Genomic DNA, 18,976 nt, shown 5'->3' with positions numbered 1-18,976 from the left:
GAGGAAAAGGGACTCTTATTACTCTCCTTTTTATCTCTTTTGTCTTTTTTGTAAGTGAGAAGTTCTGACCTGGGAACCTTATCTACTTCAATTTTTGCTTGTGTCAGAATTGTTTTTGGATAGCCCCGTGATTTTAATCGCTTCACGGTGTCTGCAGCATGTTCTTCATAAGTATTTGGATCAGTACAGTTCCGTTTTACCCGAATGAGTTGACTTTTGGGGATGGAGGCAAGAAGGTGTGATGGATGACAGGAGTCATATTTGAGAATACTGTTACCCGACGTGGGTTTACGGTATAGTTCAACCTGAATCACCTCAACAATAGGTCTAATGGTCACATCCAAAAAATTTAAAGAATTCGTGCTGGATTCTATTGTAAAATTAAGGTTTAACCTGTTGCGTGACACATATTGGTGAAAAGAGTTGATAGACTCATTGTCCCCATCCCAAATAAATACCAAGTCGTCAATGTAGCGACCGTAATAGATAATGTGTTGTCTAAAAGGGTTTCCATCTCCAAAGATGTGGAAGAGCTCCCACCAACCTAAAAATAGGTTAGCGTATGATGGCGCAAACTTGGCGCCCATGGCCGTTCCACATCTTTGGAGATAGAAACGACCTTCAAAAAGAAAAAAGTTGTGAGTCAACAAGTATTCCGTAGCTTTCAACAAAAAAGATATCGTGGCCTCATCATAATTTGATCTATATCTCAGAAAAAACTCCAGTGCCTCCAAACCCTTGTCATGAGGTATTGACGTATATAGTGAGGAAACGTCCATGGAAATTAGAGTGTAACTAGATTTCCATGAAATCCCTTGTATTTGTCTGATAAAAGATGTAGTGTCTTGGATATAACTAGGTAGTGCTAAAACCAAAGGTTGCAAATACATACCCACCAATTCTGATAGTGGTTCGTTAAGGGACCCTATCCCCGCTACAATGGGACGCCCTGGGGGATTAAGGGGATTTTTATGTATTTTGGGGAAATAGTGAAATACGGCAGTTACCGGCCAATCCGGAATCAGATATTCTGACATGTTAGCTGAAATAATGCCATTGTCCATGCCATATTTCACTATCTCCCCCAGTAAACCCTTATATACCACCGTAGGATTGGTGGCCAAAGTACAGTATGTATTACGATCTGATAGTTGCCGAAGGGCCTCCGAGACATAATCTTACCTATTTAAGACAACTAAGTTTCCACCCTTATCTGACTCCCGAAATACAAGATTTTTATTTGAAGTTAATTGTCTCATTCCAGAATGGATGTAAATATGTTTATTCAACGTTGATAAATATCTCAAAATATACTGTAACATAAAAGTTTTTCTATATGTGTGATCATTTAACAATCCTTATATAACATTTTCTTTAAGAAGGGTCACACAATTTGAGTGAGGATTAGGTCTTGATGTCCAATTAAATCATATACCAATATTTATACTTGGGTTCTTTATAATATATATATTATTTAATTAATATTTTATTATTCTTGGTAATATGGAATAATTGCATAATGGTTCTATAAAATTGAGGCAAATGAACAGAATTAATGTTGCAGTGCTCATATATTTTTGTAGTTGGTTTTGTATAGAGCGGCTATACTAACTAAGATATTTGTGTGTTTGATAGGAACTTAGGGGTTAATGAAATGTGTTTTAATTGATGTTATGTCATTGGACAGAAATCTGTACATAAAGAGCACTTTCACCACCTGTTCCCTATCAGTGAACAAGTGCCCCAGAGGCATGAAACGCGTATGATGTCACAGGAGGTGATGTTCCCCCTGTTCCAGTTCATATAATATGTTTTTACCAAGTTGCTGTATGAGGATTATGTTTTTATTATCTACCGAATAAAGACTGGCTTTTTACCTATTGTATCCCTGGTGTGCCGAGGAGTTTCCTTGTTTTCTTCTGTGTGCAGCGTCTGGACAGAGACGTAATCCCTACGTGCACCCGCATTGGCCAAGGAGCAGGACATGTGGCAACGCAGAAGAACGCCGTGGTAATGAGTTGATTGGAGCATCCTACCCTCACCCGTTGTGTTCCAGTATATATATATATATATATATATATATATATATATATACTGATATATATATATATATATCAGCATATACATATATATTTATATTTGCTGCCATCACTGTGCTACTTACCCCCTTCGCTGCGCTTAGCATTGGAGCCTATGGAAGCACGCTCTTGTGAGCGCAATGCTTCATAGCAATGCGAATGCGAGATTGCTTGACTTGTAATACCAGCGCATGTAAGCATGCGCTGGTATTACTCAGTGGAGTGCTAATATCACTTGCACGCAAGCGATATTTAGCACTCCACTTGTAATCTAGCCCCAAATATTGTTGATCCAGATATATAGATACTGAAATGTCTGAACATCTAAAACAGTAACAAACAGGAGAGCTGACTTTTGCATGGATCATCCTATATTAGCATTTACTTAATATGATATGCCTGCCAGACAGAAGTGCAAATACTCTACAGCTAAAACTGCAATGCAAGAGCCTAGTTTCTCTGCAATAGCTTATTTGATAATTCTTTTTACCCTCTAGGTTTATTTTGTTTATCTTATTTATGTAAATGCTTATCTCTAAGTGTAAAGAAGTGTAATAATGAAGAGATTGCTGCAATAAAGAGACATTGCTAACATCTTCTGTATTGTCCCTTGTTCCATCCAGCTTTATATCTCATTTGATTTATTGTTTGTTTTTATTTGCTGTCATGAGATGCAGGACACAGCATAGAAGGTACAACGCTATTTTATTGCAGAGCATAGAAGTATACAGCTTGTACAACACATCTAACTTAGTAACTGCGACAGACAACCAACGGCCTTAAACCGCGCCCCCATCCTGTGACGTCACTTCCCACTATTATCACATCTTCCCCCTTTTCAAAGGACAAAGCATACTTTTTTTTTCTTTTTGAATACATCAAATAACAAGGTATACAAGAAGCATACAGAAATAGTTTTGTTTAGTATACAACAAATAACAAGTTAAAGAAAATATATATAAACAACATTAAATACAATCCTGACTTGAACATCGGGGTAGACTACCCTAGTCCACAGTGACCATGGGCTTATTCTGCCCATACTTCAGGTCACTGCTCTAACTAGTGCTAATCCCGTTATCGGGCTGGAAGTTTCACCACCCTTCCACTTGATGTCATTTTACATGAAGTGTCCTTTGATACAGAAGAAGGTGATTGAGAGTCTGCTGGAAGCAGAGAAGTATCCCCACTGTGATCTTGCTGAGGGGAAGGCACCCCTCTTTAAACAGGGGATCCCACCGGCAGTGGTACTGAGGCATCCAGTCCCAAACTCTCAGGTACTGGCTAAAGATGTCTTCAATTTCGACATGTGACTGTCAGTCCATCAGTAAGGACTACATAAGACCTTGGTTCTGGAGAGCATCCAATTACCGTGGCAGGCGTCTTTCATTTATTCTCATCATCCAGTTTAACTCTGGCACTTTGCCCCACATTCAGCTCATGCAAAGCCTCACAGAGTGTTTCCTGTCATAGAAAAATCGACAGCCCCTTTTAGCCTCTTCATCCCTCTTAAGGACCTCGTCCCGAGAAACAGAGCTAGTTGGCTGGAAGACACCCACAGAGGGTAAAGTGGTGCGAATCTGATGTCCTAGCATCAGCTGTGCCGGGCTAAAACCTGTGGCTTGAATGGGAGTCGCCTTATAGGCCAAGAGGGCTAGGTACGGCTCAGATTGCTTCAAAATGAACTTTGTTGTTTGAACTGCCCTTTCAGCCATTCCATTGGCCTGCGGGTAATGTGGACTCGACGTAGAATGGACAAAATCATATTCACTGCTGAAAGAACTGAACTGAAGAAAAGAACGTGGAATCAAACTGCATTCTGTTATCACTCACTAACTCCATTGGTATGCCCCACTGGGCAAACAAGCTCTTGAGACGAGTAATAACGGCTTGACTTGTGATCTCATTCAAGGGTACAAATACCTGGAATAGTAGTCAATCACGACTAGGTACTTTTTTCCGTGCAGTTCCCACAAATCAGCAGCTATTTTCTGCCACGGGCCTGCAGGCAGCGGAGTAGAAATCAAGGGCTCCCTTCTCTGAGTAGGCCGGAGTTCCCGTCAAAAGGCACATTTTAACACATGGCTTGCAATGTCAGAACTGATCCCAGGCCACCATACTGCCGTAGCTGCCCTTTCTCTGCACTTTGTAATGCCCAAGTGGTCGTCATGAATCCTGCTTAACATCTCCTGCCGCATGTTAACAGGAATAACAATGCAGTCCTGGAACAGTACCAACCCATCCAGTTCCGTGAGCTGCGACCTTTCTGACTGGTAAGAACTTAAAGGGACAGTATACACTCATTTTCATATAACTGAATATAATAGACACTACTATAAAGAATAAGATGCACAGATACTGATGTAAAAATACAGTATAAAACTGTTTAAAAACTTACTTAGAAGCTTTCAGTTTGGCTCTGTTGAAAAGATAGCTGGAAAGCCCACAGCAAGTGGGAAATAAGACCCTCCCCCTTCTTTTGCATATGAAAAGACCCTTTACAAAAACAGGAGCAAGCTGGAGAAGGTAGCTGACGGTATTCATATAAAACTTTGGGGCTTGGTTAGGAGTCTGAAAATCAGAGCAATGTTATTTAAAAATAAGCAAAACTATACATTTATTTTAAAATTAAACTTTATGGGCTATATAAATAGATAATCTACAAAACATTTATGCAAAGAAAAAATGAATGTATAATGTCCCTTTAAAGACAACCAGGCTGCCCGGCTCTCAGGCCAACCTTCTTTTATGTACTTAATAATTTCTTGAAGGTCAGTATCTAAATATTTCTCATTTCCTATTTGCTCTAGCTTCCCTGACAAAATGGATTTGGATGCCAGAACTGAAACTACATACACTTTCACATCAGATTCCATTGAAGATTCTTCAGCAGCAGCCAGCAGGAGCCTGGAAAGTGTATCTGCCACTACCAGTTGTTTCCTCGGCACATGCACTGCCTGAACATTGAACCTGAGCAGCCTCATCGGAAGTCTCTGGCATCTTAGGGGTGTTTGTCAATATCATAGGAGTTGATTAGAGGGACTAGTGATTTATGGTCAGTCTCCAGACTAAATTTCTCTAAACCCACTTGGTAACGCTGGAAGCGCTCACAGGCCCAAACTGCAGCCAGGCACTCTCTCAATTTGGGTGTATTTTGACTCAGCAGACGTCAGTGTACGGGAACAGTAGGCGATGGGCTGTAGTTTGTTCTCATTCAACTGCAGGAGGGCGGCCCCTAACCCATAACTGCTCGCATCAGCACTAACCACAGTCTGTTTAGAAGGGTCGTAGAACCCCAACACTGGGGCAGACCCCAGCAGGGACTTGACCTGCACAAAAGATTCTTCCTGTGAAGGTCCCCAGACCCAGACAACATCTTTCTTTAGCAACTCGGTGATTGGGTGTAGTATTGTGGATAAATCTGGGAGGAACCTGCCCACATAATTCACAAGGTCCAATATTTGTCTCAGCTCATGTACATCAGAAGAGCTTGATGCCATCCCCATTGATAATATGCCCAAAGTAACATAACTCAGCCTTCCTAAAATGGCATTTCTACTTATTTAATTTCAGCCCAGACTCTCTAATGGTCTGCAGCACACCGCTCAATCGCTGATCATGTTCTTCCAATGTAGACCCATGCACCAAAATGTCGTCCATGACGACTGCCGTGCCCTCATGGTCCCTTAGGAGAGAACTCATCTCTCTTTGAAAGATTTCAGGAGCAGAGGATATCCCGAAGGGGAGTCTGCAGAAGCAAAACTGACCTACCGGTGTAATGAAGGTAGTCAGTTTGCGGCACTTTGGATCTAGAGGTATCTGCCAGAAGCCGCTGGAAGCATCAAATGTAGAGAAGAACTTCGCTCCAGCCAATTTCTGAGCTATGTCTTCAAGTGTTGGCAGCACATATCTCTCTCTCTTTACCGCCTCATTCAGCCTTTTCAAGTCTACGCAGTGCATACCTTCCCGTTTTTCTTCGCAACAGGCACAATGGGGGCACACCAGTCAGTTGCTTCAACAACCTCTTCAATAACTCCCATATTCTTCATACGCAGAAGTTCCTTCTCCACTTGAGGCATGAGCGGGAACGGAATTCTACGAGGAGTGGTAATGCTGTATGGGACTGCGTCACCTTTAAGTGATATTCGTACTGGGTTACAATTCAGTAGGCCCAATTCACCAAACATATCTTCTGAAATCTCATTCACTCTGGCGACCAGGCCCAAACCACAGGCTGCTTTTCTGCTCAATAGGTTGTTAACACACTTACCTCTTATCACATGTACCCACATGGTGAATTTCCTCTGCTTGTACTCGCAGATGGCAAGAAATTTCCCCGCACAATCGATGCGGCCACCAGGACTATGAACTTTTGTTGTAACTTTCGCCAGCTGAGGCTGTCAAGGCAGTTTGATAAATGCTGCAAGGGACATAACAGTGATGTCTGCTCCTGTGTCGATCTTAAAGGCAACTTTCGCTCCCATTACAGTAAGAGTAACCCGCCAATCTTCATCTGAACCAGACCGTTCAACAACAGACCCTACAAAGGACACTTCTTGACCCTCCTGGTCACTATCCACCTGCATCTCCTTAATGTATTCAGTTTTACGCGCCACTTCAAAATGGCCTATTCGGTTACATTTTCTACATCTTTTGTCTTTAGCAGGGCATACGACACTCTGATCATGGGTACGGTTACACCGCGTGCAGCGAGCATGCTGCGCCTATCTGGTTCTGGGCCTATCTGTTGCCCTTGGTCTACCGCTCACACTGTGCCTTTCACTAGCAGTTCTCCTGAACTGCTGCACTTCATCCACAATACTATCGGACCTCAGATCAGCACTTTGCTTTTTCACCAGTTCACTCTGGCGGCCATCCTAGTAGCCCCATCCAATGTTAAATCAGCCTCCAACTGTAGCTTCAGTGAGACTTCAACATCTGCAATTCCTATGACTATTCTGTCTCTGATTTGCTCCTCCTTAGCAACACCAAACTCACAGAATTCAGCTAGTTTATACAGGCTGCGCACAAATGACTCCACAGATTCTCCCACACGCTGAGCACGTTTGTGAAAACAAGCCCTCTCATGAATCACATTTCTTTTGGGCACAAAGTGAGCACTGAGTTTGTTCATAACTATTTCAAAGTCAAATTCTTCCCCTTCTTGGAAAGTAAAGGCATTGAACACTAATAAAAATTCAACACTCCAATATAAATGTCTGCCTTACAAACAAAATCGCCATCCACTCAATCAAACATTCATTCAGTCACAGAGCTCTGTGTGGATTAAAACGTCTTTGGTTGATCAATAGACTGACCGTTGCAACAACTGATGTGTCCTATTTTTTTCAGTCTATTAAAATAGAGGTTTTGTTTATAAAACTGTTAGAAACAATGTCTCTTTAAGAGCCTGATATCATAAGATTCAAGATGAGGCAAATCAAACAAGGAGTTACATTGTAGCGGTACCTTAATGTAATGGATTGCCCAATGATCAGTGTCCGGTGTTTCGTTCTGGCTCCAAATAAAAAAAAAGAGGTGTCAGAGATCATGTGCTTCTATTTATACTTATTTCCTATTACGTCTTCCTTCATTCTTAAAGGCATATTTAATAGCGATACTTAAAGGCACATACTTGTTTTGCAAATAAGTATAAAAAATAAGTATAAATAGAAGCACATGATCTCTGACAAGTCATCTTGATAAAGGAAGAACTTGCCGAAACGTGTAGATAAGAGACTTGTCTCTTCAGACACTTGAACCCTATGAAATTCTAATATCATTTGAGTAACAAGGACACCTCTATTTTTTAATTTGGAGCCAGAACGAAAAACCAGCTTCCTGATTGGCAGAAGGTCAGATGACCAAACTGACAGCGCAGACGCTGTACATCCACTGTTGAGCATCGATAACAGCGAGTTGGAAACAAACAGGTTTTAGTCTGTCATAAAATGCGGCTGCGTAAGAAATACAAGCCACATCAGAGGTTTGGTAAGGAACATCGATCTATAAGGAATATCTCAACACTGACCAGCCAGTAACCAACTTTACACTATCTTGCCTTATTCGAGTGGCACACTACTTTGCCTTATCCGAATGGCATACAACATATAAGTTTAACTTTGCCTTCTTATAAGTGACTTTTTAACTTCTGTCATTATTCTAAAATTATCACATTGCTCCAACACCGGAACTTTGCCTTCCTATCAGTGATTATTTTATATTGTACAGACAATACTATTATATTGCTCATATCGACCAGATATAGTATTTTACTATTGTATCCAGGACTTTGCTTCTTCATCAGTGACTATTCAATACTACATAGACAATACAACTATATTGCTCAAATCGACCGGATAAAATAATTTACTTTCTGTATTTTTTGTATCAGTATTTTTTTGCTGATTCCCTCTTTTAGGAACTACTACATGCACCTTAATTGGCTATTCATTTGACACACAGGAATTGCTTAGAGCCTAGAGACGTTGTTTTGCTAGATTTTAGGAATATTTGAGAGATACTACTGTTCTGAGTATTTTTATTCTATTTGTAAGTTGTGACCACAACCTGATTTTATTTACATGATTTGTTTATGTACATTTTTCTTTTCATTTTTAGCATGTTTATTTAAAGAGTGTTTATACTTATTAGAGTCTTATATGTTTTTTGGACGTGTTAAGTGAAGTGTGTGCTGGATCTTGGGAGTTTCATATATATGTGTGTGTGTGTGTGTGTGTGTGTGTGTATATATATATATATATATATATATATATATATATATATATATATATATATATATATATATATATATATATATAATTTGCTTTCAGCTTTCTGTGATGTTTTTAGTGCCTGGTGGATTTGGGTTTATAGTTTGTTTTTTTGTTTTTCAGTCATTGGTTCATATATTTTTTGGTGATATTGCTTTGGGTTCATCATTTACTTTTCTAAGGTAAGTGTTTCTATGGTTATCATTTTAGTTACAATAGAACATTTCCAATTTCTTACATTGTTTTGGAATTTCATTAGTAGTTATGCATATAGTGTGTATATATATATATAATCATCTATGGGAATAATCTGGTCTGACAAGGCTCATGGCTTGAATGGCTGGGACAGTGTCTAGATATTGGCCTTTCTGGAGGAGGTTTCTATTTTTTTTTTTTTTGGTTATGGTTAGAAATCCCTTCCTATCTTTCTATCCTTCAGTTTCCTTTAATTAGTTTGGCACAATATATTTAGTTGTGTTATATTAGAGAGAATTTATATTGCCTTGCTTTTACTTTACATGCCTTTTAAGGGGGGGGGGGGGTCTTACTTTCGCACCCTATGTTTTTTGTACTGTTTTGTATTCATCTCACTTGGTAAGTATTGGTCTAGGAAGGCCAAATTAATAAGAAATGTTCATCATAAAAGCAAGTAATTTCTATATCTTGGCCTATATCCTAGACAATACTTACCAAGGTCCCATCCCTTTTTCTTCCATCCTATGGTGGACAGACTAGGAATGGGGATAGGTAATCTGATCAGGTGATCATTTTATAGGAGGGGAATCTCACTTGGTAAGTATTGTCTAGGATATAGACTAAGATATAGAAATGACTTGCTTTTTTGATGAAAAATTCTTATTTTGTGTGTGAGAGTGTGTCTTTGTGTGAGTCATTGTATTTCTGTGTGTGTGTGTGTGTGAGAGAGTGTGTTTGAGAGAGAATGTGTGTGTGTGTGAGCGTGTGTGAGTGTGAATATTGACTTACGAGTATGTGTTTATGTGCTATACATAAATACACAGGGCTAAATTACGAGAGGAGCGGTAGTTTGCGCTCACGCTTTAGTGTTAGAAATGCTAGATTTTTTTTTTGCACTAGCCGATTTATTACAAGTTGAAAGTAAAAAGTTTGCACTCTCAAATTCACAATGTCGCAGTAACAAATAGTCTTTGAGAATTAGCAAACACAAAAATTGCATTTCCCACATAGCCAGATTACGAGTGGAGCGGAAATGTCGGGCTTTTGTGATCGTTTGCGTGCAAGTTAAATTGCGCTCATATAACAAATGAAAGTAAACGCGATTGCTATATAGAGCAATTGAAGTTAACGCTCAGTTAGTTAGTGCATCCTCGGGTTAGTGCATCCTCAGAGCTGTGGTTAACTGTTTCATGAAACAAAAAACGTGTCACAAAGCACATCAAAAATACATTACACGATACAGTTACACTGATAGTAACACTATCAAAAATTATTAAAAAATCAAATATTGCACAAAAAAAGTTATAAGGGCTCAAAGATATGAGATCTCAGGTGTTAGGGGAAAAAAAAGCAGGCAAAGGACTGTAACATAGATACATACATATACATGTCTAAAGATGTGCATATATACAGTATATATATATATATATATATATATATATATATATATATATATATATATATATATGTGTGTGTGTGTGTGTGTGTGTAACTGCATACATATGTTTGTATATGTTTCTATATGTACAGGGAGTGCAGAATTATTAGGCAAGTTGTATTTTTGAGGATTAATTTTATTATTGAACAACAACCATGTTCTCAATGAACCCAAAAAACTTATTAATATCAAAGCTGAATAGTTTTGGAAGTAGTTTTTAGTTTGTTTTTAGTTATAGCTATTTTAGGGGGATATCTGTGTGTGCAGGTGACTATTACTGTGCATAATTATTAGGCAACTTAACAAAAAACAAATATATACCCATTTCAATTATTTATTTTTACCAGTGAAACCAATATAACATCTCAACATTCACAAATATACATTTCTGACATTCAAAAACAAAACAAAAACAAATCAGTGACCAATATAGCCACCTTTCTTTGCAAGGACACTCAAAAGCCTGCCATCCATGGATTCTGTCAGTGTTTTGATCTGTTCACCATCAACATTGCGTGCAGCAGCAACCACAGCCTCCCAGACACTGTTCAGAGAGGTGTACTGTTTTCCCTCCTTGTAAATCTCACATTTGATGATGGACCACAGGTTCTCAATGGGGTTCAGATCAGGTGAACAAGGAGGCCATGTCATTAGATTTTCTTCTTTTATACCCTTTCTTGCCAGCCACGCTGTGGAGTACTTGGACGCGTGTGATGGAGCATTGTCCTGCATGAAAATCATGTTTTTCTTGAAGGATGCAGACTTCTTCCTGTATCACTGCTTGAAGAAGGTGTCTTCCAGAAACTGGCAGTAGGACTGGGAGTTGAGCTTGACTCCATTCTCAACCCGAAAAGGCCCCACAAGCTCATCTTTGATGATACCAGCCCAAACCAGTACTCCACCTCCACCTTGCTGGTGTCTGAGTCGGACTGGAGCTCTCTGCCCTTTACCAATCCAGCCACGGGCCCATCCATCTGGCCCATCAAGACTCACTCTCATTTCATCAGTCCATAAAACCTTAGAAAAATCAGTCTTGAGATATTTCTTGGCCCAGTCTTGACGTTTCAGCTTGTGTGTCTTGTTCAGTGGTGGTCGTCTTTCAGCCTTTCTTACCTTGGCCATGTCTCTGAGTATTGCACACCTTGTGCTTTTGGGCACTCCAGTGATGTTGCAGCTCTGAAATATGGCCAAACTGGTGGCAAGTGGCATCTTGGCAGCTGCACGCTTGACTTTTCTCAGTTATTTTGCGCCTTGGTTTTTCCACACGCTTCTTGCGACCCTGTTGACTATCTTGAATGAACCGCTTGATTGTTCGATGATCACGCTTCAGAAGCTTTGCAATTTTAAGAGTGCTGCATCCCTCTGCAAGATATCTCACTATTTTTTACTTTTCTGAGCCTGTCAAGTCCTTCTTTTGACCCATTTTGCCAAAGGAAAGGAAGTTGCCTAATAATTATGCACACCTGATATAGGGTGTTGATGACATTAGACCACACCCCTTCTCATTACAGAGATGCACATCACCTAATATGCTTAATTTGTAGTAGGCTTTCGAGCCTATACAGCTTGGAGTAAGACAACATGCATAAAGAGGATGATGTGGTCAAAATACTAATTTGCCTAATAATTCTGCACTCCCTGTATTTACAGACATCCATATACACATAAATCCATATGTATGTGTGTATAGTTTTATATATATATATATATATATATATATATATATATATATATATATATATATATATATATATATATATATATATATATATGTAGGTGCATTGGAGCTCTTTTCAGTTAAGTAGGTGAAAACATGAAAAAGCATATTTATGCAATATTCATATTTAATAACGTGTTATAGTGAATAGTAACTGTAGATATTTCACATTCCAATGTTCTGTACCTAGCAGAATATGTTATTTTTTATTCATAAATATATATATCTGTGTGTATGTATATGCATGTGTGTGTGTGTGTATATATATATATATATATATATATAAATAAAATCATGTCAAAATATAAATTGTACCAAAATACCATCAGATACAGTATATGTTGAAATATGTATTTATGAATAAAAAGAACACATTCTGCTATGTTAAGAACATTGGAATGTGAAATATTCATATTTTTATGTCAGGTTAGCGAATATGAGAATATGGGATTGGGTTTGCGCACAAGTGGGGTAGTTTTTTTTACTTTAAAGGTACATGAAACCCAAAAAATGTATTTCATGAATCAGATAGAGAATACAATTTTAAACAACTTTCTAATTTATTTCTATTATCTAATCTGTTTCATTCTCTTGGTATCATTATTTGAAGGAGCAGCAATGCACTACTAGTTTCTAACAGAACACATGGGTGAGCTAATCACAATATATATATATATATATATATGCAGCCACCAATCAACAGCTAGAACCTAGGTTCTCTGCTACTCCTAAACTTGCCTAGATAAACCTTTCAGCAAATGATAACAAGAGAAGGAAGCAAATTAAATAATAGAAGTAAATTGGAAAGTTGTTTAAAATTGTATTCTCTATCTGAATCATAAAATAAATTTTTTGAGTTTCATGTCCCTTTAAACTCATAATACGAGTGCAGCCCGACGCACAGAACAAGTTTAATTCTAGTGCTATTTAGTATACAGACCGCACTCATTGGATTTCAGACAAACTTCGCTGTTTCTTTATTCTGGTGACATTTCGAGGATAATCTCACCTTCCTATATAGTATCTGGCCAGTTAACCCCAGACAAGTCAGGGTACAAAGCCAATAGGGAAAATTACAAAACAACTGGCACTTAGCTAAGATTAAAAGCAAAACTGGAAGAGTTAGTTACCACACCTGGTAAAGGGTCAAGTCCAGGAACCACGTCAAGGTTTCTCCCCACCCTGGGTCCCTAATATAGCCAAACAATGCATGGTCTCAAACAAACTGGGAACCTCCCAAGGGTGCACAGGCTTATGTAATCTCCCATGATATATACAAAACACAGAAGTGGACTGCACTCTCAGACTAGACCAGGTACACATCCTATGACCCTCAAAATGCACAGCCCTGTGTGCTCAATAGCACTCACCAGTAGCTGTACATTTCCCAGAGCCCCAGGCAGTTAACCCCAGACAAGTCAGGGTGCAAAGCCAATAAGGAAAATTACAAAACAACTGTCACTTAATTGCAAGCACTTAGCTAAGATTAAAAGCAAAACTGGAAGAGTTAGTTACCACATCTGGCCAAATGGGTCAAGTCCAGGAACCACGTCAAAGTATCTCCCCATCCTGGGTCCCTAATACAGCCAAACAATGCAAACTCTCAAACAAACTGTGAACTGTCTGGGGCACTGGGGGCTGTACAGCTATTTGTGAGTGCTATTGAGCACACAGGGCTGTGCATTTTGAGGGTCATAGGATGTGTACCTGGTCTAGTCTGAGAGTGCAGTCCACTTCCGTGTTTTGTATGTATCATGGGAGATTACATAAGCCTGTGCACCCTTGGGAGGTTTACAGTTTGTTTAAGAGCATGCATTGTTTGGCTGTTTTAGGGACCTAAAGGAACAGCATTGCACTATTGACAGCTAGCTGAACACCTCTAGTTAGCCAATCACAAGAGACAAATGTGTGCAGGCACCAATCAGAAGCTAGCTCCCACTAGTGCAGGATATGTGCATATTCTTTTTCAACAAGGGTTACCAAGAGAGCGAAGCACATTTGAAAATAAAAGTGAATTGAAAGTGTCTTAAAATCATATGCTCTATTTGAATCATGCAAGTTTAAATGGATACTAAACCCAAATTTTTTCTTTCATGATTTAGCTAGAACATGCAATTATAAGCAACTTTCTAATTTACTCATATTATCAATTTACTTTGTTCTCTTCCATTCTTTATTTGAAAAAGCAGGACAATAAGCTTTGGAGCCAGCCAATTTTTGGTTCAGCACCCTGGATAGCGCTTGCTAATTGGTGGCTACATTTAATGAGGTTTCTTCTCTGTGTCTTTTACTTTAGCAAGAAAAATATAACACAATGTCATTAGGTTGCTGTAAAGAGTAAATCATTTGTATGGTGACATTGATCAGATAATACTTAGATGGTCATGTGATCAGCTTTGGACATTCTCTATTTTCATATATATACAGATTTAGGACTGGATTACAAGTGGAGCGCATTCGGTTTTTAAACCTCTATATTCCTCTGTCTACATTCCTTTAAAATATATGTCCCCCTGAAGTCCTTCAATTTGTTGTGAATTTGCTTAATTATGAAGAACAATTATAAGAAATTTTCTTTCTCAATCTATATATGCTTTATTATTTGTCTTTTAATAATAATAATAATAATTTAGGTAAGCAACATTCCACTTAATAACATGACTTAAAAAAATGTTAAATAAACTTAATTACAACATAAAATCATTAAAGGGACACTCACGTGAAAATTAAACTTTCATGATTTAGATAGAGCATGCAATTTTAAACAACTTTCCAATTTACTTCCATTAAAAAAGTGCAGTCTTTTTATATTTAAAGGGACATTAAACCCAAAATTTTTCTTTCATGATTTTAAACTTTCTAATGTACTTCTATTATCTAATTTGCTTCATTCTCTTGAAAGCCTTTGCTGAAAAGCATATCTAGATAGTCTCAGTAGCTGCTGATTATTGGCTGCACATAGATGCCTCGTGTGATTGTCTCACCCATGTGCATTGCTATTTCTTCAACAAAGGATATCTGAAGAATCAAGCCAATTAGATAGTAGAAGTCAGTGAGAATGTTGTTTAAAATTGTATTCTCTAGCTGAATCATGAAAGAAACATTTTGGGTTTCATGTCCCTTTAAATTTTTTGAGTCACCAGCTCCTACTGAGCATGTGCAAGAATTCACAGAATAAGCGTGTATGCATTTGTGATTGGCTGATGGCTATCACATGGTACGTGTATGCATTTGTGATTGGCTGATGGCTGTCACATGGTACAGGGGGAGTGGAAATAGACATAACTTTTCAAATTAACAGGTATAGCTCTCTGGTATTTCCAGAGAGGAAAATAACAGCTCATACTTAGAGCAAATAGCGAATACACCATGTTTGTTTTCTGATATAAGCTTTGACTTTTCATACTTATTATCGGTAATTAAAAGGTATAGGAACTAGATGTAGACCTATGATCTCTGGTATTAAAAGGTATAGGAACTAGATGTAGACCTATGATCTCTGGTATTAAAAGGTATAGGAACTAGATGTAGACCTATGATCTCTGGTATTAAAAGGTATAGGAACTAGATGTAGACCTATGATCTCTGGTATTAAAAGGTATAGGAACTAGATGTAGACCTATGATCTCTGGTATTAAAAGGTATAGGAACTAGATGTAGACCTATGATCTCTGGTATTAAAAGGTATAGGAACTAGATGTAGACCTATGATCTCTGGTATTAAAAGGTATAGGAACTAGATGTAGACCTATGATCTCTGGTATTAAAAGGTATAGGAACTAGATGTAGACCTATGATCTCTGGTATTAAAAGGTATAGGAACTAGATGTAGACCTATGATCTCTGGTATTAAAAGGTATAGAAACTAGATGTAGACCTATGATCTCTGGTATTAAAAGGTATAGGAACTAGATGTAGACCTATGATCTCTGGTATTAAAAGGTATAGGAACTAGATGTAGACCTATGATCTCTGGTATTAAAAGGTATAGGAACTAGATGTAGACCTATGATCTCTGGTATTAAAAGGTATAGGTCACTGAATTACCAGAGAGTCCTGACTATCCAAATTATCGCCTTAATAACGATAATTGACAGATATAAGTCTCTGATATTTACAGAGAGAAAACAACTGACTCACACTTGCAGGCAGTATTATTATTCATACTCTGGACAGCGAATACAACATGTCTGTTTTCCTAGTATGAGCTTTGACTTTTCTCACTAAGTATTACTATCGGTAACTAAAAGGTAAAGGTCTCTGCTATCACCAGAGGATTGTTTGACTTTTTTTTTTACCATTGCCGTATTATTTGGTTATTTACAGGCACTGGTTACTACCCTCAGGGAGCGCAGATAGTACATTAATATCTAGTCTGTGTAAGATATAGAATTTCCTAGGGTCACCTACTATTAAGGTATTATTTAGACTGTGAGGTTTTTATCTTGTTCCTAACTTGATTTTTTTGTTACATCACCTTGTTGAAGTAGACATATGCATTTTTTAAAACAAGTTACCTCTGTGCCCTTTTTTTAGCAACATTTAATAAAAGTTAAGTTTTATTTTCTTTTTTCATCCTTTGCTCTGATATAAATTATTTACTTATTAACGTTGTGAGTGCTACATTTGTACTCTTTTTCAGTTCTTTACTGATTTGTTTCAAAATAACTTTTAAAATTGTCAGAAAAAAAAATCTACTATTCATTTGAAGTTCAGACTAAGTGCTATTGCATTGTCTTGTTGCCATGCATTTGTTTATTATGCAAATCTAATGTGCTGACTGGTCCTTTAATTTTTACATTTTAATTTATTTTTGCAAGTCCAATTGTGAGGGTTGAAAATAAATGTTATCTCTACCTATAAATAAAAGCGAATTCTACAGTGTTTTATAAGTAAGGCGTAGATAATACAGGAGACGTAGGACACATATAAATGCAATTTGTAATACAAATAAATATGAGGGCACGGGGTCCAATTTCTTGCAAAAGTGATTCAGAAAGAGAATACAATTTTAAGCAACTTTCTAATTTACTTCTATTATCTAATTTGCTTCATTCTCTTGATATTCTTTCAGTAGCTGCTCATTGGTGGCTGCACATAGATGACTCGTGTGATTGGCTCACCCATGGGCCTTGCTATTTCTGCAACAAAGGATATCTAAAGAATGAAGCAAGTTAGATAATTGCTGTAAATTGGAATTTTGTGTAAAATTGTATTATCTGTCTGAATCATGGAAGAAAATGTTTGGGTTTATTGTCCCTTTAGGTTAAATAAAAGACAGACACGTGTCTCTATATTACACAATGCAAACCTAGTAAGAACACTACCATTGCACTGACAGCTAGCCAATAAGGAAGAGAAAACTTCCAAGAATATTTAGAATATGGGTGGGGCTAAACCAGATAACTAATACTTTATACACTTAATGCACCCAATAGTTGTATTTACTGGTTCACTATATTTAAACATTTGCATATATATTATTTGTTTTAAAAATATGTGTCTGTGTACTATTTCATGTAACTGTTTAAAATTAAAAAAAATAGTCTCAAAACTATTAATATAATATACAATTCATATAATCCTACACAAAGAATACATTTTTATTGCATGTCACATTCTGAGAAATAATAAAACTAATGCGATTGTGAATAAATAAATGATAAGTAATGTATATGAATGAGAATTAGATGCTTCCTTGTGTGGAACATACTGCTGCATAATGAGCAAACTATAATATGTATTTGTATTATCACATAAGAAAAAGTATATTTTAACATTTTTAGCAAGGTATTCAAATTGGGCAAAAGAACAGACCCTACCAAACTATTACATTTTCCCAAGGAGGCTCAAATTGCAGTAAAAACATATTTTTGTATTAAAACTATTTTATATTAAGTGTATGCTTAGTCATCATTGGCAGCTATTTTCCTAATGGACACACAGAGTTTATTGATTTTTCCAGGCATGTATAATGCAGACCTTCAGTCTAAACACAAGGACAAACTACAAATTCAGCAGCTTATCACCATCATTCCTGCATCCTTTCCCTTTGTGCGTGTATAATACAAAAATACACTGAAGTTAAAAAAATAATAATGCATGCAGTCTTTGCTTTTATATTTCTCCATCCAATATTTGTAGACCTATTTTCCCTAATTAAAATGCCATGCAAAATGATTGTCACACAAAACGTTCAGCATTTTACATGGGGTGGTCGGTACCTTTTATCTAAGCAGGCAATCCATTCTGCAGATGAGGAAGAATGTGCAGCGTGAGCAGCAACCATGTTTGGACCGTTGCCAATATGTCTGTACAGCTTCCAAAGTACCACAACCAGTTTGAAAACTAAGAATGCTTTCTGTCAACAAGAAATCAGTCTGTAGGCTAATATAGTGAAAACCTCTATGCTTTCTTATACATCACATAATAGAGCTACTGAAATTGTAATGACTTCCTAGTTGCAATAGCACAATACAGTAGCTGAGCCATACAAAAGGCTGACACCACTGCAGACCCTCTGGCTCAGCTGAACTCTTCTGGAGAGATATGGAATAAAAAGGGGAGGGGAGGGCTGAGGTGCTGTGAGCTTTAACTACAGTACCTCACACGGTACATTTCTTTTCAATATGATTTTCAAAACCAGTTTGCTTTTTTGTTGAGTAGAAAACGGATTAGGTTATTTCTGTATTATAATTTCCTGCAGGCAATGATGTTTATATAATATTTTAATAGGTACATGTAATCTGTTGCAGTATTTACAGCAACAGCAATG

General features: G+C 37.6%; 1 protein-coding gene across 1 annotated transcript in view; it reads right to left on the bottom strand.

Moving 5' to 3' along the window:
* Positions 1-18,631, bottom strand: part of LOC128658497 (rap guanine nucleotide exchange factor 4-like) — a 66,176-nt gene extending 47,545 nt beyond the window's left edge. The window contains exon 1 of the mRNA XM_053712839.1: positions 18,426-18,631. Coding sequence (XP_053568814.1) covers positions 18,426-18,490 — 65 coding nt within the window. The 5' untranslated portion in view covers positions 18,491-18,631. The remainder of the gene's footprint in view (positions 1-18,425) is intronic.
* Positions 18,632-18,976: the final 345 nt, after the last annotated feature.

The sequence above is a fragment of the Bombina bombina genome, chromosome 1 (assembly GCF_027579735.1).
Source record: "Bombina bombina isolate aBomBom1 chromosome 1, aBomBom1.pri, whole genome shotgun sequence".
NCBI lineage: Eukaryota > Metazoa > Chordata > Amphibia > Anura > Bombinatoridae > Bombina > Bombina bombina.
The sequence above is the reverse complement of the archived record's forward strand: the minus strand, read 5'-3'. Positions and strand labels throughout refer to the sequence as shown.